Genomic DNA, 26009 nt, shown 5'->3' on the forward strand with positions numbered 1-26009 from the left:
TTTCCTCCTCATGCTCACGTGGCTGGCTCCTCCTTGTCATTCAGATCTCCCACTAAATATTACTTACAGTGACACAGTGGACCAAAAGTAGCCAGGAGCTGGACATTCTTTGTCATTTACTCTATTTCAACTATCTGCATGTTAGTTTTATTATGTGACTTTTTCTTGGGTTTTATTGTTGGTTTACCCAACTAGAAAGTAGTCTCTGTGAGACAGGGATATCATGTTTGTTTGTTTAAGACAGCGTCTTGTTCTGTCCCTCAGTCTGGAGTGCAGTGGTACAATCATGGCTCACCACAACCTCCACCTCCCAGGCTCAAGCAATCCTCCCATCTCAGCCTCTCGAGTAGCTGGGACCACAGGTGCACGCCACCATGCCTGGTTCATATTTTTTATTTTTTGTAGAGATGAGGTCTCGCTATGTTAGCCAGGCTGGTCTCGAACTCCTGAGCTCGTGATCCGCCCGCCTAAGCCTCCCAAAGTGCTGGGATTATAGGTGTGAGCCACCATCTGCCTCTGGAATGATTACCTATATCATTTACCACATTATCCCTGGTGCCCAGGAGAGGGCCTAGCCCACAGGATGTGCTTGAGAAATGAAATGCTTTCATAATGGTTTGCATTGTTAAACCCTCTCTATGGATGATATCATATGAATATGGCTTATAGAAAATTATGCAATTGTAACCTGTTTTACTTTTGTCGTCCAACCAACTTTCCTCAAGAACTTTAGAAACATTTCTCCTGCCAGGGGATGACACGGTCAGCTCACAGAGTGTTTTCTTCCTCTCTTGCAGCCACACAGTTCTCCATAATTTTTGTATTGCCAGAAACCCTGAATGAATATTTAGCACAAACCCCTTCTACTTTATATCCCTTTACATTCTCTCAAAATAGCCTTCTCTACACAATGATAAGGACTTGATAAAAGGGCCCCTAAGTGCCAGCCTGGACAAAGTAGTCATAAAGCCATAGCAGAATGGCCATCAGGTTGTCAGAAATGGTAGAAGCCACAGCACATGTGCAAATGGTGCAAATGCTTAGTGCCAAGTTAAGATTCAGAGCTACACTTTCCTATCTCTGTGATTATGTGTGTGTGTGTGTGTGTATTAGAGTTTCCAGAGAGACAAAGCCAACAGGATATATCTAGAGAGAGAGAGAGAGATGGAAAAAGAGAAAGAGAAGAGAGGAGATGTATTAGGAGAATTGGCTCATATAATTATGAAAGCCGAGAAGTCCCATGGCAGGCTGTCTGCAAGCTGGAGACCCTGGGATGCCACTCACATGGCTCAGTCCAAGTCTGAAGACATGAGATCTGGGGGCTGCTGGTGTAAGTCCTAGTGTCCAATGGCCAAAGGCTGGAGAACCTAAAGTCCAAAGGCAGGAGAAGAAGCGTGTAACCCAGCTCCAGGAGAGTGAGTGACCTACCCACAGTTCTATGTAGGCCCCAGGTGATTGGACACTACTCCCTGCACACCCCCCTCGCTGCCCCCTATATTACTGAGGGCGGGTCTTTTTCTACTTAGTCCACTCAGACACACACATCAATCTCCTTTAGAGGCACCCTCAAGGGCACATCCCAAAATAATGCTTTACTGGTTCTCTATGTACTCCTTAATCCAGTCAAGTTGACACTTAAAATTAACCATCACAAGTTCACCCCTTGTCAACTTGACAGCCATACACATCTCTTTGTATCACACTTAATTTCCAAATAAAGACAACAGCATAGTGATAATTCCACCTAATATGATGCGCCTGTTCTGTGTACAACCAAAAACATACTAATCCCTTCCCCCAGAAAGCAAGGTACAGTCCTTGAGTGATATTTACTCTTCTGCTGATATCCCGTAACTTAAACACTATAATATAAAATTAACAATACTTAAATACTGACATAAAGTCAATAAATCTTGTAAATACTGATGTAAAGTCAACAAATGTGTTATATGATTAAAAAAAGAGAAGAATGAAAACAAAGATATTAATATATGAACATAGACACGCAAACATATTCTTAACAAAACAGGGAGGAAATACCACAGTTATAGTGCTTATTTCTGTAACTGTTCATAGCTGGTATTTATAACTACCTTCCTTTACTACCCATTCTGTATTCCCTTTACCTTCAGCAAGAACCTCAGCTGATTGTGGTTCTTTATGTGGCAGGTGATCCAAACCTACATTTCTGAAGAGTCTGTGCCATTCACAGTCCTTCTTGGATTGAGTTGTAATTTCTCAATGACCTTAATCAAAGGACATGGTAATATTAAGAGACATCTAGGCTGGGCGTAGGGGCTCATGCCTTTAATCCAAGCACTTTGGAGGCCAAGGCGGGTGGATCACCTGAGGTCGGGAGTTCAAGACCAACCTGACCAATATGGTGAAACCCTGTCTTTTAAAAAAAAGAGAGAGAAAGAGACATCCAAAGGAATCTCCTGTATTTCAGACATACACTTTTTTTTTTTTTTTTTTTTTTTTGAGAGAGAGAGTCTTGCTCTGTCGCCCAGGCTGGAGTACAATGGGGCAATTTCAGCTCACTGTAACCTCTACTTCCTGGGTTCAAGTGATTCTCCTGCCTCAGCCACCCAAGTAGCTGGGATTACAGGTGCCTGCCACCATGCCTGGCTAATTTTTATATTTTAGTAGAGACAGGGTTTCACTATGTAGGTCAAGCTGGTCTCGAACTCCTGACCTCAAATGATCCGCCCGACTTGGCCTCCCAAAGTGCTGGGATTACAGGTGTAAGCCACCGTGCCCAGCAAACATACACTTCTTTATCTTTATTGTGGAGTAGTAGTATCATTTCTCCCTAGTAGCTTCAATCAGTTACCCCAGCCAACATCATAACTCCCTTCTTAGCCATTTGATTCAGAGGCATGAGGATCCCAAAGTGGCTGGGTGGTAGTCTTAATTTCAGTTCAATGGAATCATTGTTGTGTCTCCGGAAGCACTCCTCCCTCTGGAACTTAGACCTCCAGGCCAGCAGATCATAAAGTCATGAGAACACAAAGCAAAAAGTTTCCAATGGGTCACTAAGGGGAATAGTGAGTGGTGCCACTCCCATTTCCACCCCTTGATTCCTGGACCTGTGGATCCTGGCTATGGGAGAAGCAGCACCGTATACTGGATGCTGATTCAGAGAAGAATCGGCACGGTGACTTCAGAAGGTCATTACATCATTCATTCTGTTAAGCCAGCTGCTCCAGAATGAAGGGAAATATGGTTAAGACCAATGAATCCCAGGAGCATGGGCCCATTGCTGCATCTCTTTGGCTATAAAATGAGTTTCTTGGTCAGAAACAGTGCTGTGCTGTGTCTGTGTTGAATACCATGGCAGGAAATAAGGCATTCTGTAAGTCTATGGCAGAATGTAAGTCTATGGTAGCTGTGGCAGAAGCATGGCGTTCAAGAAAGGCAACTCCATATCCAAAATAAGTGTCTATTGCAGTAAGGACAAAACATTGTCCCTTCTGTGATGGAAGCTGTCCAGTATAAGCAACCTGCGACCAGGTGGCTGGAAGATCACCCTGGTGAATGGTACCATATCAGAGGCTCAGTGTTCGTTTCTGTTGCTGGTAGACTGGGCACTCAGCAGTGGCCGTAGCCAGGTCAGCCTAAGTGAGTGTACGTCCATGTTGCTGAGTCCATGCACAACCTTCACCCTTGTATCATGGCTACTGTGTTTATGAGCTTACTGGGTGACAAGGGTGGTCAGGGAAAGAGGCTGACTTGTATTCACAGAATGGGTCATCTTATCCACTTGATTATTATTATTATTATTGAGACAGAGTCTCGCTCTGTCACCCAGGCTGGAGTGCAATGGTGCAATCTCAGCTCACTGCAACCTCTGCCTCCTGGGTTCAAGCAATTCTCTTGCTTCAGCCTCCTGAGAAGCTGGGATTACAGGTGCATGCCATCACACCCAGCTAATTTTTATATTTTTAGTAGAGAATGGGTTTCACCATGTTGGTCAGGCTGGTCTCAAACTCTTGGCCTCAGGTGATCCACCTGCCTCAGTCTCCCAAAGTGCTGGGATTACAGGCGTGAGCCACCGTGCCCAGTCTGTCCACTTGATTATTAAAATACCCCTCTACTGAGGTTACCCTTTGGTGAGAATTCATGCAGACACAAATATCTTTACTTTTTTTTTTTGGTGCTCGTTCAGAGAGGTCTATTCACAGATTGCTTTCCCAAATTTCTTTGCCACCAATTTTCCAATCATGTTCCTTTCAAGTCTCTGACCAAACCCTTTGGCCACAGCCCATAAATTGGCATCTAATCACCTATCTGGCATTTTTCCTTACAAGCAAAATGAACAACCAGTTGCTCAAAGTTCTGCTTACTAGGAGGATATCTTTTCAGCACTGTTCTTCAGGGACCTGCCAGAAAGAGACCATGGTGCTGCAGCTGTCCACTTGTGTGATTTTGTGATTTTATACATACAGATCTATACATGCATAATGGATAGTATCGGTAACCCAGTGGTGTTACCCATAGCACAAGGGTGTGACCCACAGGCTTCACCTCACACAGAGACATCAAAAGCAATGATCCACCAACTTCATACTCAGCAGTAAACACTAACATTTTATTTCTTGAGGATTCCGCACCTTCATTTGCTGCTTTCTTAGCACACAGATTTCAGATCCACCATACCCGGACAATTTTTTTTTTTCTTTGAGTCAGGGTCTTGCTCTGCCACCCAGGCTGGAGTGCAGTGGTGTGATCACAGCTCACTCCAGCCTCCACCTCCTGGGCTCAAGTCATCCTCCCACTTCAGCCTCCTGACTATCTGGGGCTACAAGCACATGCCACCATGCCTAGCTAATTTTTTTTTTATTTGAGACAGGGTCTCCCTGTGTTGCCCAGGCTGGTCTCAAGCTCCCGGGCTCAAACAGTCCTCCCACCTTGGTCTCCCAAAGTGCTAGGACCACAGGTGTGAGCCACTCACGCAACCTGGACACTTTTAATAAAACTATTTATTTCTCAGTTGTGATTATAAAATCCATTTAACAAATAAGATTTGTTATCCCAAAGGATTGTTTGATGGTTTTGGGCTAAGCATTTCAGATACTGCATATTAACTACCTCTGTTATACAGGTGTGTGTGTATACATATGTGTTTGTGTATATAAACATACACATATATTTTTGTGTGTCTGATAACATCAACTTTGTTTCCTAATCATCATTTCATGGAAAATATAAATGGAAACTAAAATAATGAAAATAAGCTTTTTTATAAGACCACAAGAAAATTACAGAGAAGAAATAAAATGCATATGAGCAAAAGATGGGAATCATACATAATGTCTAACCTTATAAACTACATAAATCTAGTCAATTCAAGAAGCTACTACTATAATGTTACTTATTATTTGTTTATGAAATTTTGCTTAAGGTTACATTGTACTCTATAATTATTCAGCAAATGATTGTGCCAAATAGACAAGACTATTTCCATCAATTGGTATCTACAATTATTTTATTTTACGACCCGTAAAGTATTGCTTAAAAATCTAATGCCTTAGAACACAAGCACAGATAATCACAATATACCTGTTTAAAGTGCATTCTTCAAATCGTGTTGTTGATATACCTTATTATATACTAACATAAATCCAGTTTAGCAAGGCATTTAATAAGCCTTGACTTTACTTTTTAAAAGCAAAAGTATTCTCTTTTCTCTCTTTACCACATTGTAATCATTTATTTTTTTTCCGTTTTTTTTGAATTTTTTTTTTTTGAGATGGAGTCTCACTCTGTCACCCAGGCTGGAGTGCAACAGCGCCATCTCTGTTCACTGCAACCTCTGCCTCCCAGATTCAAGCAATTCTCCTGCCTCAGCCTCCCAAGTAGCTGGGATTACAGGAGTATGCCACCACACCTGGTTAATTTTTGTATTTTTAGTAGAGAAGGGGTTTTGCCATATTGTCTATACTTGTGGTGAACTTCTGGCCTCAAGTAATCCACCTGCTTTGGCCTCCCAAAGTGCTGGGATTATAGGCGTGAGCCACTGTGCCTGGCCTTCGGGCACACTCAGTTTGTAACCCTGTTTGTCACTGTTCTCTTCCCACCTCCCATTTTCTTTTCTTCTTTTTTTTTTTTTTTTTTTATTTTATTTTGTTTTGTTTGTTATTGTTTTTGGTTTTTGTGAGACAGAGTTGCCCAGGCTGGAGTCCAATGGTGGGATCTCGATCTTAGCTCACTGCAACCTCTGCCTCCTGGGTCCAAGAGATTCTTCTGCCTCAGCCTCCCAAGTAGCTGGGATTACAGGCATCCGCCACCATGCCCGCTAATTTTTGTATGTTTACTAAAGTAAAGATGGGGTTTCACCATCTTGGCAGGCTGGTCTCGAACTCTTGACCTCAGGTGATCCAACTGCCTCAGCCTCCCAAAGTGCTGGGATTACAGGCATGAGCCACCTCACCCATCTACTTTAGCCATTTCTAAAAATAACCCAACAACAATGCTATGCACTGCTAACCTTAGCACTATTGTATTTATGGGTTCATGCGTATTAAGGACAGTTCATAGCACATTCAATGCTTTTTTTCCCTCTTCGTTTTAAAGTTCAAAGTTACCATCTACATGAAAGTTGGGGTATGTCACTGCCAGTCTCATTTCATGCTATTCATAAAATCATGAGCAGACTTTACCAAGGACAAAAAAAAAAAAAATCTTAAGAAACAGGAACATCCCCCTTACCCCATACAATATTCCTGACAACCATTTATTAAGGTCTTTCTCTAATCTTTTCACTGGAATCACTTCTGCTTCCAAAACCATCTCTACCACCGTCAACTAGCATAAATCATTAAAGTTTTTCCTTAAGCTGTGATCAAATATCCTCCCAAAGTTTTTTAAGGAGTAGCTCTTCTGCACATTCTCAAGGTGGGCGCTACAGTAGTGCTAAGGGCATACTTAAAAGCAAAATGAACATGTTCTCTGTAACTTCCACAGTTAAGTCTACCTGTTATAATAGCTGACATTTCTTGAATGATTATACTAAGTGGCAGACACTATGCCTAATGTTATTTTTTAATGCAATTTCTTATTTTATCCTCATAATGATCCTTCGAAAAATGTTTACTATCTTTTTTTTTTTTGAGACAGAGTCTTGCTCTGTCACCCAGCCTGGAGTGCAGTGGCATGATCTCGGCTCACTGCAACTTCCGCCTCCCAGGTTCAAGAGATTCTCCTGCCTCAGCCTCCCAAGTAGCTGGCATTACAGGTGCGTGCCACCATGCCTGGCTTTTTGAATTTTTAGTAGAGACGGAGTTTCACTGTGTTAACCAAGACGGTCTCTATCTCCTGACCTCATGATCTGCCCAGCCTCCCAAAGTGCTAAGATTACAGGTGTGAGCCACTGCGCCCAGCCTATTATCTTCTTATATATATTTTAAGATCTGTGGCTTGAACAAGTAAACATTACTTGGTGGAGTGACACAGACAACAAAATCAGAATGCAATTCTAGGTGTTTCTGACATCAAAAACTTTGCCTTTTTCTTTTTTAGACGTAGTCTCTCTCTGTTGCCTAGGGTGAAGTGCAGTGGCGAAATCTTGGCTCACTGCAACCTCCTGGATTCAAACGATTCTCCTGCCTCAGCCTCCTGAGTAGCTGGGACTACAGGCACACATTACCATGCCTGCCTAATTTTTGTATTTTTAGTGGAGACAGGGTTTCACCATGTTTGTCCGGCTTGTCTCAAACTCCTGACCTCAGGTGATCCACCCGCCTCTGCCTCAGCCTCCCACCTCAGCCTCCCAAGTAGCTGGGACCACAGGAGTGCACCTAATGCTAATTTTTGTATTTTTTTTTTGTGGAAATGGGGTATCACCATGTTGCCCAGGCTGGTGTTGAACTGAGTTCAAGCACTCCATCCGCCTCGGCCTCTCAAAGTGCTGGGATTACAGGCGTGAGCCACCATGCCTGGCTAACTGCCATTATTTTAACTTGTATTTACACTGTTTTATTTGTATTCTACCTGCATCTATCCAATTTACCTACCTGAGCTCTCATGGGTGAAAACTTGCCTCCTTCTCCACAGAACCTAGCAAAGTACTGGGCTGAAAGGGAGACAATGTATCTAACTCCTGTAAAATAAAGCTTGTATTTGTCTAATTTCTTTCCTCTCTCTGCACTCTGCCCACTGGAAAGATCACACTGCAGTTTGAATCTCATCTTCTGCTAACTCGCTTGCCACAAACACTTGTGTCCACATTTAAGCTAGTGGATTTTCACGGCATAGTTCCACTCTTGTCTTTTTGAAGCAGCGAAAAGAGAATTGGAAAAGTTTCCAAGAGAATCGACTTATGAGTTCTGTTTCAGTACTTATGATTCAATGTTAAGCTTTGGGCAAAGTACTTCTTCAAGTATTCTCAGAGTTAACAGCTATTTCACTAATTTCACAGAGTGATTGGAAAGATCAGATGAAATTACTTGTGGGAGAAAACTCAAGTGCGTTATGTAATTTCATATCCACAGGAACATCATGGCCTAACTATTAATACAAAATTTTCCTCTAAGAGGTAAAAATTTTTTTTTCTTTTCTTTCTTTCTTTTTTTTTTTTTTTTTTTTTTGAGACAGGGCCTCACTTTGTCCCCTAGGCTAGAGTCCAGTGGCACTACCTTGGCTCACTGTAACCTCAGCCTCCAGGTTCAAGCAAATCTGCCTCAGCCTCCAGAATACCTGGGACTACAAGCGTGTGCCACGATGCCCTGCTGATTTTTGAATTTTTTTTTAGAGATGGGGTTTCGCCACGTTGGCCAGGCTTTTCTGGAACTCCTAACCTTAGGTGATCCACCCACCTCAGCCTCCTAAAGTGCTGGAAATACAGGCGTGGGCCACCACGCCAAGCCTACGAGACAAAACTTTGATCAGTAGGAATGCTGGCTGCCACATTCATTTCTGATGTGGGAGGTTCAGGATTTCATGAGCTACATTGTTCATCAATGTCTACTTCAATGACTCCAGCGCAGCATCAGCTAATCTTTTTCCTAAATCCTTTTGCATTTTCTTTTTACTTTCAATTTACACCTTAACAAAATTAAGCAGTTTTAGAGTAAGATAGAATCTTAGAGTTGATTTACTTCAACCAACTCTCATGAGTTTGCTGGAGGCATTCTGCATTAAAATATAATTCTTTTTTTTTTTTTTTTTGAGACGGAGTTTCACTCGTTACCCAGGCTGGAGTGTAATGGCATGATCTCGGCTCACCGCAACCTCTGCCTCCTGGGTTCAGGCAATTCTCCTGCCTCAGCCTCCTGAGTAGCTGGGATTACAGGCACATGCCACCATGCCCAGCTAATTTTTTGTATTTTTAGTAGAGACAGGGTTTCACCATGTTGACCAGGATGGTCTCTATCTCTTGACCTCGTGATCCACCTGCCTCGGCTTCCCAAAGTGCTGGGATTACAGGCTTGAGTCACCACGCCCAGCCTAAAATATAATTCTATTCTTGTCTCTGGCATTCCTGGTTTTACCCTACCTGCCTCCCACTTCCATCCATCCCACTCCCTATTCTTTTTTTTTTAGACTGAGTTGGAGTCTTGCTCCATTGTCCAGGCTGGAGTGCAGTGGCATGATCTTGGCTCACTGCAACCTCTGCCTCCTGAGTTCAAGTGATTCCCCCGCCGCAGCCTCCCAAGTAGCTGGGATTATAGGCATGCACCATCACACCTGGCTAATTTTTGCACATTTTTATTTTCACCATGACCAGGCTGGTCTGAAACTAGACCTCAAACGATCTACCTGCCTTGGCCTCCCAAAGTGCTGGGATTGCAGGTGGGAGCCACTGCACCCTCCCGGCCCACCTACTATTCTTTTTTTTTGATCTTTCTTTTATTTTGTTTTATTTTTTAGTTTTTTTTTCCACCTACTATTCTTAACTCCTTACTTCCTACCCGTCACTGCCCCTCTTCGTGGGCATTTCATTCCTGGAATAGCCTGTTTTCATTATTAGTTATGAGCCTATTTTCCTTACTATGCACAATTTTAAAGTCATAACATAATTTTTCTTCCAATGTTAAAAATTGTGTTTACGTTTAACCAAATAAAACACTTGTTATTAAGGGCATGTGTTCAAAAATCTTCTTTTCCACTTCTTTTCTCTAATTCAGGCATATAAGCTGATATCATGTCTTTCATATTGTTAAACTAAATTTGACCTGAGGTCACCTCTGTTCCTTGAATCCCTACCTGACTGCAGCTTAGCTCAGTATGTCCACAAACTGAAAACCTAATTAAGGACTACATTATAAGTCCTCACTAAAAATGGAAGCTAGGTTCTTAGATATTGTAACTTTAAGCGAAATAAAGTATAAGGAAACCAATTCCCCCACAAGCTAATTGATATAAAGAGGAATTCACTTCCTATGGCATATTTATGGACATAAAAACATCACGTAACTTCTAAATAAAGACCAAAACATGCCAAACACTAAACATTGAAATGAATTCCCGGTCTCGCCCAGGTGATCTCATCTCAGCCTCCCAAGTAGCTGGGACTACAGGGATCTTCTCCCTTTGTTTTTTGTTTTTTTTTTTTCCTAGCCGCACTTCCAGTTTGTTTCCACAGTACTTAGAGTGAGTTGCTGTTGTTTTTCTTCTTTGTTCTTTTCTTTCTTTATTTTCTTATGTTCCTTCCTGCCCACTGAAGTTGCTGTTGTTTTAGATTCTCTATTTTTCTTTTTTGTTTACTTGAGTGAGGTCTTCTCCTTCAGTCACACCCTGGCTGGAGGGATTAATAGCTAACTCTGGGTACACTGCCTGAGTTAGCCCTGCTCTGCAAGGAGCAGTTAAAAAAAGAAAGAAAGAAAGAAAGAAAGGGGAAAAAAAGAAAGAAAGAAAGGAAAAAGAAGAAAGAAAGAAAGAAAGAAAGGAAGAAAGGAAGAAAGAAAGAAAGAAAGAAAGAGAAAAAGAAAGGAAGAAATGAAAGAAGAAAGAAAGAAGCCAGGTGCGGTGGCTCACGCCTGTAATCCCAGCACTTCGGGAGGCTGAGGCGGGTCGATCGCGAGGTCAAGAGATCGAGACCATCCTGGTCAACATGGTGAAACCCTGTCTCTACTAAAAATACAAAAAAATTAGCTGGGTATGGTGGTGTGTGCCTGTAATCCCAGCTACTCAGGAGGCTGAGGCAGGAGAATTGCTTGAACCCAGGAGGCAGAGGTTGCGGTGAGCCAAGATCGCGCCATTGCACTCCAGCCTGGGTAACAAGAGCGAAACTCCGTCTCAAAAAAAAAAAAGAAAGTAAGAAAAAGAAAAGAAGAAAGAAAGAAAGATCCACAATCATGTGAGCCAATTTCTTTTCTTTCTTTTTTTTTTTTTTTAAGACAGGGTTTCACCATGTTGGTCAGGCTGGTCTTGAACTCCCGACCTCAGGTGATCCGCCCGCCTTGGCCTCCAAAGTGCTTGGATTACAGGCGTGAACCACCACGGCTGGCCAATGTGAGCCAATTTCCATAATAAAAAGAAAGAAAGAAAACTGTCTACCCAATGATTCCACTTCAGGGTGGTAGACAACCTGAGCCTACTATGCCAACTCAGGGAACAAGGTGACACCAACCTTGGACAGGACACCGTCCCATCCTCAAGGTGCACTCACACACACGCTCATACTTGCTTAGACTGGGACAACGTGGACGTGGCAATGAACCTCACATGCATATCTTTGGGGTGTGAGAGGAAACATGGAGAAAATCCACAAAGACGTGAGAAGAATGTGTGAACTTTACACAGACGGTGGCCCCAGCTGGAAATCTTTTCTTTTTTCTCATCAATGTGATAGCGACATGCTATATATATTTTTGTTACAACTAGCTGAGTCTCAGCCAATCACAGTAACCAAACTTCAGCCAATCACAGCAACTGAGCTTCAGCCAATCCCAGGCTGCCAACTGATCAGACTATGCTCAAATAAGGCAAATTCAGAGCTTTAACCAATCAAGCCATTTCTGTACCTCACTTCCAGTTCTGTCTATAAATGCTCCCTGCCCACCTGTTTGCCCAGTGGACTTTCTGAGGGCTGCTGGACTGGAGAATCACTCTGTTCAAATAAGCTGTTAAATTCAATTTGTCAAAAGTTTTTCTTTTCACAGTATTATGTATCCTGTGTTATGAGATAACCTTCTTATGCAAAAAGAAAGCCAATAAAGGCTGAATATTTCAGCATGCTTAACTTAATAAAATTTAGGACATTTTTTTAGCTACAGTTAAAATCCACTAGAATTTTTTGATCTACTGCCATATTAGTCTGATTTAAAGTAATGAGAGTAGATTCATTAAAACAGGAAGTTGCATTTCACCTATTTTCCTTGTATTTTTTAAGTGAGAAAATTTCCTGGTATCATTTTAGCTATAATAAAATGCCTTTTAGGGCTATGGAAATAAAAGATCTGAGACATAAAATGATTTGGATAAAGTGAGCACAAGAAAATACTGCATGAAAATAGTTTTTAAAGAATCCTGGGGAATTAGCAAAACAAGCTATTGTGAAACACTGTTAGTTTAGCCTTAAGTAAAACAGCAGAAATAACAAGCAATTTTGGTCAGAACAAAGAGAAAGAGAAAATTTTAAGTTCCACAAAGGCAGAAACAGATTTTGCTCCAAAGCTTCAGAAAGCTAAACCCTTCATTTACATAATCCAAGGCAGAATGTGGGGCCTCTCTGTGTTGAGCTAAACTGAGCCTATAGTCACACATTCACACATTTGGCACTAGGACAGTTGTGAGGATAGGATCTGACAAACTTTTCACTGCCAAACATAACTCATATGCTAGATGAGCATGACTCTAAGTATCTTTACACAGAGGAGTTTAGAAATAACATTTCACTACTCACTGGAATAAATAACCCATCCTCGAGCTTGGAACCCTCTAAACCATTGTAGATGGTTTAAGTCATGCAAAACAAAGTGCTTTCTGCTTTACAGATCTTAGCTTAAGAATGCAATATTTTATCTAAATGACTAGGCGACTAAGGTTCTCTCCAATTTGAGGATTTTAAGTCCAGCCATATGTCTATTTCCAGGAAGCTTATCAGTTTTGTGTCTGGGGCCCCAGATAATGGAACACAGCAAATTATAAGCTTCATGGTTCAGCAGAAAAAACAAGTTTGGGATCCAGTAATGTATCAAATAGTAACAATAATGATAAAATAAAATTCATTCTTCTTTCAAACCATAGTTTGTAAAGCCCATGAAAGTATAATCTCAGGTAAATGTAATCCCACGTAAATGATGTAATTCTTTCTTTAAGTAAAAAGAGCTAACATAAACTGACCACTAATTATATGTTAACAGTTATAAGTACCTTTACTGCATTATCTTTTTTGATCCTCATGAAGTTCTATGATCTACTATTATTATTTCATTTTTGCAGGTGAAAGAAATAGAAGGACAGAAGGGTTAAATAATTTGCCCAGCCAGGCATGTGCCTGTAATCCCAGCTATTCTGAATGATGGGGTGGGAGAATCACTTTTTTTTATTTTAATTTTTGTTTTTTTTAAAGACGGGGTTTCACCATGTTGGTCAGGCTGGTCTTGAACTCCCGACCTCAGGTGATCCGTCCGCCTTGGCCTTCAAAGTGGTTGGATTACAGGCGTGAGCCTCCGCTCCCGGCTACTTTTTTTTTTTAATTTAAAAAGAGTTGGGGTCTCACTATATTGCCCAGGTTGGTCTTGAACTCCTGAGCTCAAGTGAGCTACCTGCCTTGGCCTCTCAAAATGCTGGGATTACAGGTATGAACCACTGTGCTTGGCGACGAGGATCACTTGAGCCCAGGAGTTCAAGTCCAGCCTGGGCAACAGAGGAGACTGTCTAAAACAAAGAAAAAATAATAATTTTCCCTAAAATAAAATAAAAAATAAATAATAATAATTTGCCCAAAGTTACACATGTAGTAAGCATTGAAATCTGCAGCAAACTCTTGCTTGATTGGAGAAGGCCCGACTCAAGAGTTCACAACATGACCACGACAGATTGTACACTGCTGGGCAGTTTCTTGTTGCTCCATGCATGGCCTACTGGCCAACTCTGCTGTGAGGTCACTTGACTAAAAGAGATATGGTTCAGGAAGCTGAGAATGATTGTGGTTACCTGTTCTAAGATACAGAAATTGATTTTTAAAACTTCAAGTTGAAGTAGGAGATGCCAAAAACCAGTATGAATGATAGAGTGAGTGGGTCTCTTTCTGATGGATTAGATCTTCAAAAAGACCTTCAGAATGAATCTCTAGCTACCTTAATTTTGGAGAGTCCTAATTGTATTCATTTTTTCAACACATTTGATTGTGCATGTACCATGGGCAAGGAAGTCTGTTAAAAACTGAATGTATAAGGCCGGGTGCAGTGGCTCTCACCTCTAATCCCAGCATTTTGAGTGGCTGAGACGGGCAGATCACTTGAGCTCTGGAGTTTGGGACCAGCCTGGGCAACATCATGAAACCTCATCTCTACAAAAAACAAAAACATTAGCTGGGTGTGGTGGCTCCTGCCTGTAGTCCCAGCTACTTGGAGGGCTGAGATAAGAGATCACTTGAAACTGGGAGGTCAAGGCTACAGCTACAGTAAGCTGTGATGGTGCCACTGCTCCAGCCTGGGTGACAACATGAGGCCCTGTCTCAAAAAACCACCACCACCAACAACAAAACCCCTAAATGTACAGGAAGTTATTATGAGGAGTAGTGGAAGATAGCTAGTGAGTTGGAGACTCTAACTTGAGATGTGGTATTACTACTCATTTGTCCATTTTTTTCTCATTTCTTTCTGCCCAAAGGTGTTACGTTTTTATCGTATTCTCTTAAGGGGCCCTTCATTTGATGGCATGAAAAGTTATGACCAACCATCTTCAGTTCAGTTAATTGGTCAAGAATATGCAGTTATTGTTATGTTGAGGTCATTATTTTTCAAACTTCAACACATAAAAGGCAAAAATAGGCTGGGTGCGGTGGCTCATGTCTGTGATCCTAGCACTGAGATCTGAAGTTCGAGCCCAGCCTGGCCAACATGGTGAAACCCCATCTCTACTGAAAATACAAAGATTAGCCAGACATAGAGGCGGGCACCTGCAATCTCAGCTACTTGGGAGGCAGAGGCAGGAGAATCGCTTGAACCCGGGAGGTGGAAGTTGCAGTGAGCTGAGATCGTGCCACTCTGAGCCACTGCCTGGTCGACAGTGCAAGACTCTGTCTCAAAAAATAAAATAGCAAAAATAGTTCAAATATTAGTAAATTAGAGGACCCAATTTATGGGCAAACATCCACATAAGTGGCCTCTCGGGAAGCCAGTCTTTGCAAAGAATTTTTGTTTAATGAGGTGGAGGGTATACAAGATGTAGGCCAAAGGATAATTTAGCTTCTTCTTTTTTTTTTTTTTTTTTTTTTTTTAAATAAAGACGGGGTTTCACCATGTTGATCAGGCTGGTCTTGAATTCCCGACCTCAGGTGATCTGCCCCCCTTGGCCTCCAAAGTGCTTGGATTACAGGCATTAGCCAACCACGCCCAGCCAATTTAGCTTCTTATGACTGTGTCCTTGTTCTTTTCAAAGCCTAGCTTCATCTCTGCTCCCACTGATGACACTATGAGACTTTGGAATTCTTCATTGTGGGTAAGATGATTTTTTTACTGAGATAGCTACCTTTTTGTAGTTATCACCTGAGTAAACGAGGTTAGTCAACTTACAGGATTTTCATGTGTCCACAGATTTTTTTACTAGATAATTCGTCTATAAAATTAAGAGGCAAAGTCTACCATGAATATATTGGCCAACATGTATCAGATGGAAAATTTTTGTGTAAGCAGATGATGTTTACCTTTTCATATATTTCTCTTTTTTGCTAGATAATGCTATACTTCAGCAGACAAGCAACGGTTTTCTAGCTATAAATATGAGTGTTTTGCTTTTCAAGAGAAAAAAAACTAGAAATTGTTTTCTTTACTTTAAAAAATTCATGTAGTGAAGTCCCTCCTCTGCTTACATTAATCCAATGATACAATTTTATATACAAAATACTAAAATATTTTTGTAGTCCATATGTTTTCAAATTATGAATCATTTTCTTTCTACATTTGGTACATAAACTATTACTGCTCCTGAGTAAATATGGATATACTACTTTATATATATACATTCTTTTTTTCTTTTTCTCTTTTTTTTGGAAACAGGGTCTTACTTGTGGCCTCAAGTGATCATCCTGCTTCAGCATCCTGAGTAGCTGGAATTATAGGTGTGAACTACCAGTAGTGATTCCTAAGTCTCCAGAATTTGAGCTGATTTTATTTTATTTTTTTTTTGAGACGGAGTTTCGCTCTTGTTACCCAGGCTGGAGTGCAATGGCACAATCCCGGCTCACTGCAACCTCCACCTCCCAGGTTCTAGTGATTCTCGTGCCTCAGCCTCGCAAGTAGCTGGGATTACAGTCATGTGCCACCACACCGAGCTAATTTAGTGTTTTTAGTAGAGATGGAGTTTCTCCATGTTGGTCAGGCTGGTCTCAAACTCTTGACCTCAGGTGATCTGCCTGCCTTGGTGTCCCAAAGTGCTGGAATTAGAGGCGTTAGCCACCTCGCCCGGCATGATTTTTATTTACTTATTCTTATATTTATTTATTTTTTTTCTTTTAATTTTTAAATTTTAAAAATTTATTTATTTTTTTTAAAGATGGGGTTTCACCATGTTGGTCAGGCTGGTCTTGAACTCCAGACCTCAGGTGATCCACCCACCTTGGCCTCCAAAGTGCTTGGATTGCAGGCGTGATCCACGGCACCCGGCCTGTATTTATTTATTTTTAAGACAGGGTATCACTCTGTAGCCCAGGCTGGAATGCAAAGGCATGATCATGGCTTACTACAGCCTCCAACTCTTGGGCTCAAGTCATCCTGCTGCCTCGTATTCCTTAGTAGCTGGGACCATAGTGCAAGCCACCTCAACCAGCTTGAACTGATTTTTTTAATGTGATGAATCATTAGAAAATATATAGGAGCTTAATGATGAGAACTTCACAAAGACAGAAACAATAGACACTAGGTCTACTTGAGGGCAGAGGATAGGAAGATGAAAAGGAACAGAAAAGATAACTATTGGGTATTGGACTTAGTACCGGGGTGATGAAATAATCTGTACAACAAACCCATGTGACAAGAGCCTATCTATGCTGGCCCAGCATGGCAGCTCATACCTGTAATTTCAGTACTTTGGGAGGCCGAGGTGGGCAGATCACTTGAGCTCAGGAGTTCTAGGTCAGTCTAGCCAACATGGTGAAACCCCATCTCTACTAAAAATACAAAAATTAGCCTGATGTGGTGGCAGGTGCCTGTAAACCCAGCTACTCAGGAGGCTGAGGCAGGAGAATTGCTTGAACCCAAAAGGTGGAGGTTGCAGTGAGCCAAGATCGCACCACTGCACTCCAGACTGGGTGACAAAGCAAAAGACGCTCTCTTTAATTAAAAAAAAAAGGACAGAGAGTTTACTCATGTACAAACCTTCATATGTACCCCCAAACCTAAAACAAAATTTAAAAAAAGAAAGAAAAATAAATATGGCTGTGTGTGTGTGTGTGTAAGTGTGTGTGTGTGTGTGTATACATACACAAACAATGCAAAATCCTGAAAAAATAAAGAAAAATTCAATTGTCTTCTCTGGGAAAAATTTATGCAGTGATGATTCTTGCTCTTAAATTTTTGCTTGAAAGAAATCTAGACATTTAAAGAAAAACCCAGTGGTAGAATTGTCTCGTTAAAAAGGTACATCAAGTAAAAGCCCAGGGTGAACGTCAAAGAGTTATGTTTCTTACCTGGGAAAACCAGTGCCTAGCTAAAATAATGACCTTGCAAATAAATGTTGTTTAACCACTTCGTTATCTGGTTTTCTCTAAGCAAAGAACATTATCTGGGTTGCCAATAATAGTACTGGGGAAAAACACACATTTTGAAAGTATGAAGAAACTCATTCTACCATGAAATTCTAATTCAAGAGGAAACTACAGGCCACTGCAGGACCAGCGATTGAAAATCAAAGGTGTACAAAAACAAACAACTCAGGTTTCAAAGCTGAGAAAGAAAGATAACAGGAAAGAACCTAAACTTGTGCGGCCTGTTTGCTTGTTATCTGAACAAATGCTGGGAATGCACAAGAAATTCTAAGCCCAGTGAACCAAAGTGTGAGCAGTAAGATTGTGGGTGATTAAGTTTCTTCCTTTCTCTTATTTTTCATCTTTTCCCTATGATGAGTGTAGGCCACTTTTATGTTAAAATCGTAAAAAAGAAAGACTTAAAAAATGAGTTTTGTTTTTCAAAGTGTATACCATATCTATCTTCACATGAGCATGCTAGTCCTGTCCTCTGGTATTCACACAAAAAGACAGTGAATGTAAAAATCTAGGCAATTCTACCAGATTTCACATAATGAAACTGCCTTGAGTAATTCCTTAATTCTTCACAAAATCATGTTTATATATAACTTCTATTTCTACCAAGCAATGTAGACTAACTACCCCTAATATTTAACTATTTAAACTGTGTATCGCGCCGGATGCTGGCTCACACCTGTAATCCAAGCACTTTCGGAGGCCAGGGCAGGTGGATCACTTGAGCTCACGAGTTCAAGATCAGCCCGTGCAACATGGAGAAACCCTGTCTCTACAAGAATATAAGAAATTAGCTGGGTGTAGTGGCATGTGTTTACAGCCCCAGCGGCTTGTGGGGCTGAGGCAGGAGGATTGCTTCAGCCCAGGAAGTTGAGGCTGCAGTCAGCTGAGATCATGCCACTGTACTTCAGCCTGGGTCTCATGAGTGAGAACAAAAAAAGACAAAAACATTGTCATTTTTTGTATTATTTCAATTATTTATTTATTTATTTGTTTTTGAGACAGAGTCTTGCTTTTTGCCCAGGCTGGAGTGCAGTGGCCCAATGTTGGCTCATTGCAACCTCCGCCTCCCAGGTTCAAGCAATTCTCCTGCCTCAGCCTCCTGAATAGCTGGGATTATAGGCACGCACCACTAGGCCTAGCTAATTTTTGTATTTTTCTTTTCTTTTTTTTTTTTGTTTTTTTAAAGACGGGGTTTCACCATGTTGGTCAGGCTGGTCTTGAACTCCCGACCTCAGGTGATCCGCCAGCCTTGGCCTCCAAAGTGCTTGGATTACAGGCGTGAGCCACCACGCCCAGCCAATTTTTGTATTTTTTGTAGAGATGGGGTCAAGCCACGATGGCCAGGCTGGGCTTGAATTCCTGACCTCAGGATCCACCTGCCTTGGCCTCCCACAGTGCTGGGATTACAGGCATGAGCCACTGTGCCCAGCTTATTATTTCTTGTATTATTAAAATCATTTCAGGAATTTGTAAAAGTCACAATAACAAAACTCATACTGCAGCAATGACTAGAACATGTAAAGAATCCATTTACAGGCTCATAAGACTAGGTGTTGCAGATGGATGGCAGTGCAGACGCTCAAGCTTGTGTTTGTACTTAGCAGAATTCAGATCAGGTAGGAAGAGTTTCCTAGTGCTGATAAGCTGGAGAAGAAAGAGCATGCTGCAGTGTAGAAACCACCAGACAGAAGAATTTCATCACCTAGATTCAAATTGTGAAAATGCTACTAGTGAACTAGAAGAATATTTAACTTCCTAAACCTGAGAGGCCTATATCTTGAAGAATAGATTCTACTCTAGGCACATCATAGTCAAATCAATAAAAAACAAATATTAAAAAAAATTAGAGCAGCCAGTGAAAGACTACACATTACACTCAGCACAGCAATAATGTAAACATAGTTGACTTCTCATCAGAAACTCTACAGGCCAGAAGACAAGAGCCAACATCTTTATAGTGATGAAAGAAAAAAAAGTAACCACCTAGAATTCCATATTTTGCAAAAACATCCTTCAAGAATGAAATAAAGATATTTTCATTTATAAAGTCATATCTTGTAGATTTTAAAAAGCTAAGGTATTTCACTGCCAGAAGACTTATAAGAAATCCTGGCTGAATGCAGTGGCTCATGCCTGTAATCCCAGAACTTTGAGAGGCTGAGGTGGGTGCATCACTTGAGGTCAGTAGTTCAAGACCAGCCTGGTCAACATGGTGAAACCCTGTCTCTATTAAAAATACAAAAATTAGGCCAGGTGCAGTGGCTCACGCCTGTAATCCCAGTACTTTGGGAGGCTGAGGCAGGCAGATCACGAGGTCAAGAGATTGAGACCATCCTGGCCAACATGGTGAAACCGTGTCTCTACTAAAAATACAAAAACTAGCGGGGTGCGGTGGCATGCGCCTGTAGTCCTAGCTACTTGGGAGGCTGAGGCAGGAGAATTGCTTAAACCCGGGAGGCAGAGGTTGCAGTGAGCTGAGATCGCCCCACTGCACTCCAACCTGGTACCTGCAACAGAGCGAGATTCTGTCTCAAAAAAAAAAAAAAACTAACTAAACAAACTAAAAAATTAGCCACGAATGGTGGCTTGCACCTGCAATCCCAGCTACTCAGGAGGCTGAGACAGGAAGATTGTTTGTACCTGGGAGGTGGAGGTTGCAGTGAGTTGAGGTCTTGCCACTGCACTCCAGCCTGGGTGACAGTGCAAGACTCTGTCTAAAAAATAGTAAAAACAGCTGGGCATGGTGGCTCATGCCTGTAATCCCAGCACTTTGGGAGGCCAAGAAGGGCAGATCACAAGGTCAAGAGATTGAGACCATACTGGCCAACATGGTGAAACCTCGTCTCTACTAAAAATACAAAACTTAAGTGGGCATGGTGGTGTGCGCCTGTATCCCAGCTACTTGGGAGGCTGACACAACAGAATTGCTTGAATCCGGGAGGCAGAGGTTGCCATGAGCCAAGATTGCACCACTGCATCCCACAGAGTGAGACTCCGTCTCAAATAAATAAATGCATACATACATACATGCATAAAGGAAAATTTCCAGGCAAAAGGGAAATGATATCAGAGGGAAACAAATCTGCAGTAAGAAATGAAGAATGTTGGAAATGAATACAGAAGATAATTTTCTTCTTATTTTTTAAAAAATGCACTGTACTGTAGGATTTAGTACATATATGGAGGGTTTAGTACATATATAGATAATATATATGACAGCTATGATATAAAAAATGAGAGTAGAGTGGGGTAGATAAACCTACATTGTTTGAAAATTTAAAGTCATTTATTATAGGTCAGGTGCAGTGGCTCATGCCTGTAATCCTAGCATTCTGAGAGACAGAGGTGGGTGGATCACTTGAGGTCAGGAGATCGAGACCAGCCTGGCCAACATAATGAAACTGCATCTCTACTAAAAATACAAAAATTAGCCAGGGGTGGCACATGCCTGTAATCCCACTACCTGGGAGGCTGAGACAAGAGAATTACTTGAACCCAGAAGGTGGAAGTCACAGCAAGCCGAGAATGTGCCACTGCACTCCAGCCTGGGCAATAGACTGAGACTCTGTCTCAAAAATAAAATAAAATAAAGTTATTTATATAATCTTCAGAGCACCACCGAAAATATGATGCAAAGGGTATAACTAGAAAGACAACAGCTAAATTAATATTAAATTCTAAAACCTATTCAAATAATCCTGGAGAAGTCAGGAAAGGAAGAATAAGCAAACAAAGAAGATAAGGGGCATATAGAAAACAAATAGCAAAACAGTAAAGTTAAATCTAACTGTGTCATTACATTAAGTGTAAAGGGTCTAAACATCCCAAGTAAAAAGCAGAGATGGTTAGATAGGATTTAAAAGGAAAACCTAACCTCATGATGTCTACAAGATAGGCACTTTAACTATAAGACACAGGTTGAAAGAAAATGGATAGAAAACATATGCCATGTGAAAAAAAGGCTTTGGAAGACTGGACTGGCTAAATCTATCAGAAGAAATTGAGTTCAAACAAAGACTTTTACCAGAGATGAAAAAAATTTCCCAATGGTAAATGATCAGTTCATCAGGAAATAATAATAATCATAAAGACATGGGTGCCTAAGAATGAAATGTGTTCAAAATACATAAAGCAAAAATTGATTAAAAGAACCAAAAGACCACTAGAGGTGGAGATTAAAAAAACAAACAAACAAACCTCATAGTAATGGACTGACCAACTAGGCCAAAAAAAAAAAAAAAAAAAAGAAAAAAATTACTCTAGACATAGATCCTACTTTATGAATTGGTTAAGTTGGTGACTGGGAAGCTGTTCGTGAGATGAGCTCTTGTAGGAGGGACACTCCATTCTTTGTAACCCTACTAATGAAGGAAAAGTAATGTTTTTAAAATGAGTAAATCTATCACACCACTGCACTCCAGCCTGGGTGACAGACCAAGACTCCAGCTCAGAAAAAAAAAAAGGAGTAGATCTGAATATTTCTATTCCTATTTGTTTACTTTCTTCCTTTCTTTTTTTTTTTTTTTTTTTTTTTTTTGTGACCAGGTTTTGCTCTTATTGCCCAGGCTGGAGTCCAATGGCACAATCTTGACTCACTACAACCTTCACTTCCTTGGGTTCAAGTGATTCTCCCACATCAGCCTCCAGAGTAGCTGAGATTACAGGCACCTGCCACCATGCCCAGCTAATTTTGTATTTTTAGTAGAGATGGGGTTTCACCATGTTGGCCAGGCTGGTCTCAAACTCCTGACCTCAGGTGATCTGCCCACCTCAACCTCCCACATTGCTGGGATTACAGGTGTGAGTCACTGCATTCAGCCTGTAATATAATTTATTTAGGTTTCTAAAAGTGTCTAAGCAACATTTTCTTTTTTCTCTTTTCTTTTTTTCTTTCTCTCTCTCTTTCTTTCATTTTCTTTCTTTCTTTCTTTTCTTTTTTTTTTTTTTTTTTTGAGATGGAGTTCCACTCTTGTTGCCCAGGCTGTAGTGCAGTGGTGCAATCTTGGCTCACTGCAACCTCTGTCTCCTCAGTTCAAGTGATTCTCCTGCCTCAGCCTCCCAAGTAGTTGGGATTACAGGTGCGCACCACCATGCCTGGCTATTTCCTTCCCTCCTTCCTTCCTTCCTTCTTTCCTTCCTTCCTTCCTCTTTCCCTTCCTTCCTCCCTCCCTCTTTCTTTTTCTTTCTTTCTATTTCTTTCTTTTTTTGTGAAAGCAAGTTTGTTAAGAAAGTAAAAGAATAAAGAATGGCTACTTTATAGACAGAGCAGCCCAAAGGGCCATTGGTGAAGCACCATTTTCGAGACCTGTCCTGTACAGATTTCCCTCCCTTTCCATTTTCTTTACATAACATCAAAAGTCATTTATGTTTTTTGGGTAATGTTTCATTCTACATTGGTTCTTCATAACACATGTGCTGTAGATCTTAATAGCAGATGGCTTGTTTATTGTGGTAGTGTACTTCGAATGGGCTGAAAGGATGGCATAAATAGGCTAATTTGCTTTTATGTTTTTTCTTTTTCTTCAAAAGGCATAATAAAACGAGACAGAAAAAAATTTTTGACAGATGAAATTGATAATGTTTAGACCAGGAGCCTGCCTGGTCTTTGAAAAAAAAAAATCAGAGAGTTTCTCACTTTCCTTCTCAAGTCCTCCTGTTTCTGCTAATAGGCACAGTCTCTGACTCCTTTTTATGAAGAACAGATTAAAGCGCAGATTTAGCCCAAGCTGTTTCTGCTAGGAGAGCTGCTTCTTCCTGGGAAGTGTGCTATAGAACTGGGCAGTGTGCTCTCCACTCTCCCAGCCTTGCTATTTTCTGGCTGGGAGCTTTGGATATGGCAGCTAACCTATTCAGCTTATTATTTCCTTTCTAATAGAGGCATAACAAGGAAAAGCCTGTCTCTCCTATTTCAAGGAATTGCTGCAAACACTACATTAATTTCTTCAGAACCATTTGTAAAAGTGTGAGGTGTAATACAAATATTAGATAACAACACAAGTTTTCTATTTCATTAGAAAAGGTGAAAGCTCTACTATCACTCTTAGGTGATTTTAGCTCCTTTTTGCTTCACCTCCCCTTTTATTTCTAGTGTCTACTTTGTGCAATTAGGCCTCATGGTTTATGTGTGTTTGTGAAAAAGAATCATTTTTTTTTTGAGATGGAGTCTCGCTCTGTCACCCAGGCTGGGGTGCAGTTGCCCATTCTCAGCTCACCACAACCTCTGCCTCCTGGGTTCAAGAGATTATCCTGCCTCAGCCTCCCGAATAGCTGGGACTACAGGTGCATACCACCATGCCTGGCTAATTTTTTGTATTTTTAGTAGAGACAGGGTTTCACTGTGTTAGCCAAGATTTAGCCAAGATTGTCTCAATCTCCTGACCTTGTGATCTGCTCTCCTCGGCCTCCCAAAGTGCTGGGATTGCAGGTGTGAGCCACCGCACCCAGCATGAAAAAGAATGTTTAAATGTCTTCTATTTCCTCTGAGAGCATACCCTACCCTTTGTCTAAATGTAATATCTAATCATATAACCTGAACCATATTCTCCGATCTCATAAAGTGGCATTCCTCTGATTCTGAATAGACGTACGGCCCTGATATCATAGTGCAAGACATCCCCCCTCCTGTAAGTACTCTGAAGTAGGGTTCACCCTAGCTTTTCATATCCCTTCCTTGACCTAGAAGACAAACTTGGACTCATGTATTTGCCCACTTTATTCTACTCCGCTGTCTTCTACTCCAGCAAACAGACTCATTCCTTCATTCTTCCCAACACTTAAGTATGCTTCACAATGCACAAAGCTTTACCTGATTTTATATATATATTTTAATGATAGGCAGGTAACGTGCTGACATTATAACAAGGTTTGAAGGAGGCATATGTCACACAGAAATGTGAAAACCCAATCGTCGTACTTACAAAGGACAAAGGGCTCTAATATATATGTTTTAGATACTAAAAAGAAGATATAATCAAAGGACTTTTAGGATAATATTGATTGCAGGGCTCACGCCTATAATCCCAGCACTTTGGGAGGCTGAGGAGGGTGGATTGCCTGAGGTCAAGAGTTTAAGACCAGCCTGGCAAAAGCATGGTGAAACCCTGTCTCTACTAAAATACAAAAATTAGCCAGGCATGGTAGCACATGCCTGTAGTCCCAGCTACTCAGGAAGGCTGAAGCTGGAAAATTGTTTGAACCCAGGAGGCGGAGGTTGTGGTGAGCCGAGATAGCGCCACTGCACTCCAGTCTGGGCAACAGAGCAAAACTCTGTTTCAAAAAAAAAAAAAAATTAATTGCAAAGTGTATTCAAGTGTTGGGTTAGGTAAGAATAAACAAACAAATAAAATTTTTCTCCTAAACCTTGCCCTTGTGTAGAGCTTTACTATAGAATGCATCCTGTACATAACAGAAAACAAATTGTATTTTTCCCATAATACCTGAATCATCATTAGTCCAGAACGTTCTTGGATCGGGCTTGGTCAGGATGTTGGCAGGATTACATGGCTCTCTCACCTTTAAAACATAAAGAGAAAAAAAGTAGTATAAAAACGGCTTCATCATTTCAGCTATTTTAGTCTTATAGTTCTAAAGAAAGGATTCCAAGGCTGAAGCTAGTACATATGGCATGTCTGTGCGCTGATTAGGATGGTTTTCCCAGGACTGTGCTGGCTATAGCACTGAAAGTCCCATATCCTGGGAAGCCTTTTAGTCCCAGGCAAACCGGGACAGTTGACCACCTTATATATGATGCAGTTTCACTGAGCTGATGGCTGGGTTAGCACATGAGGGCTGGAGCTCACCCAGCGCTATGTGCAGAGCACAAACTGTGCAGCTGTGTGAAGAGGACCCGGATTATTAGCAAATTTATCAGTATAAAGACACTCCCTACATAAAAAGTGTTTGAATCTTCATGTAACAGAAACGATACTTTTAGTATATATTGCTTGGGAAATACATATTAATTAAAAGCTACTTTTAATTCAGTAGCACTTTAAATGCATTCTTTTTTTTTTTTTTGAGACAGAGTCTCTGTTGCCCAGGCTGGAGTGCAGTGGCGCAATCTCGGCTCACTGCAACCTCTGCCTGCCGGGTTCAAGCGATTTTCCTGCCTCAGCTTCCTGAGTAGCAGGGATTGCAG

At 41.1% G+C, this 26009-nt stretch overlaps 1 protein-coding gene and 1 non-coding gene across 4 annotated transcripts in view; both read right to left on the bottom strand.

Annotated features, from left to right (window-relative positions):
• The window catches only part of SGK1 (serum/glucocorticoid regulated kinase 1), a 149936-nt gene that overhangs the window by 15020 nt on the left and 108907 nt on the right, over positions 1-26009 (bottom strand). For all 3 annotated transcript variants that reach the window (XM_035296753.3, XM_078370808.1, XM_078370809.1), the window contains one exon: positions 25309-25384. In XM_035296753.3, the coding sequence (XP_035152644.1) occupies positions 25309-25384 (76 nt within the window). The remainder of the gene's footprint in view (positions 1-25308; positions 25385-26009) is intronic.
• On the bottom strand, positions 24701-24804 carry LOC118153400 (small nucleolar RNA U13). Its single transcript, XR_004742638.1, has one exon. It is a non-coding gene; the product is annotated as a small nucleolar RNA U13 (small nucleolar RNA).

The sequence above is a fragment of the Callithrix jacchus genome, chromosome 4 (assembly GCF_049354715.1).
Source record: "Callithrix jacchus isolate 240 chromosome 4, calJac240_pri, whole genome shotgun sequence".
NCBI lineage: Eukaryota > Metazoa > Chordata > Mammalia > Primates > Cebidae > Callithrix > Callithrix jacchus.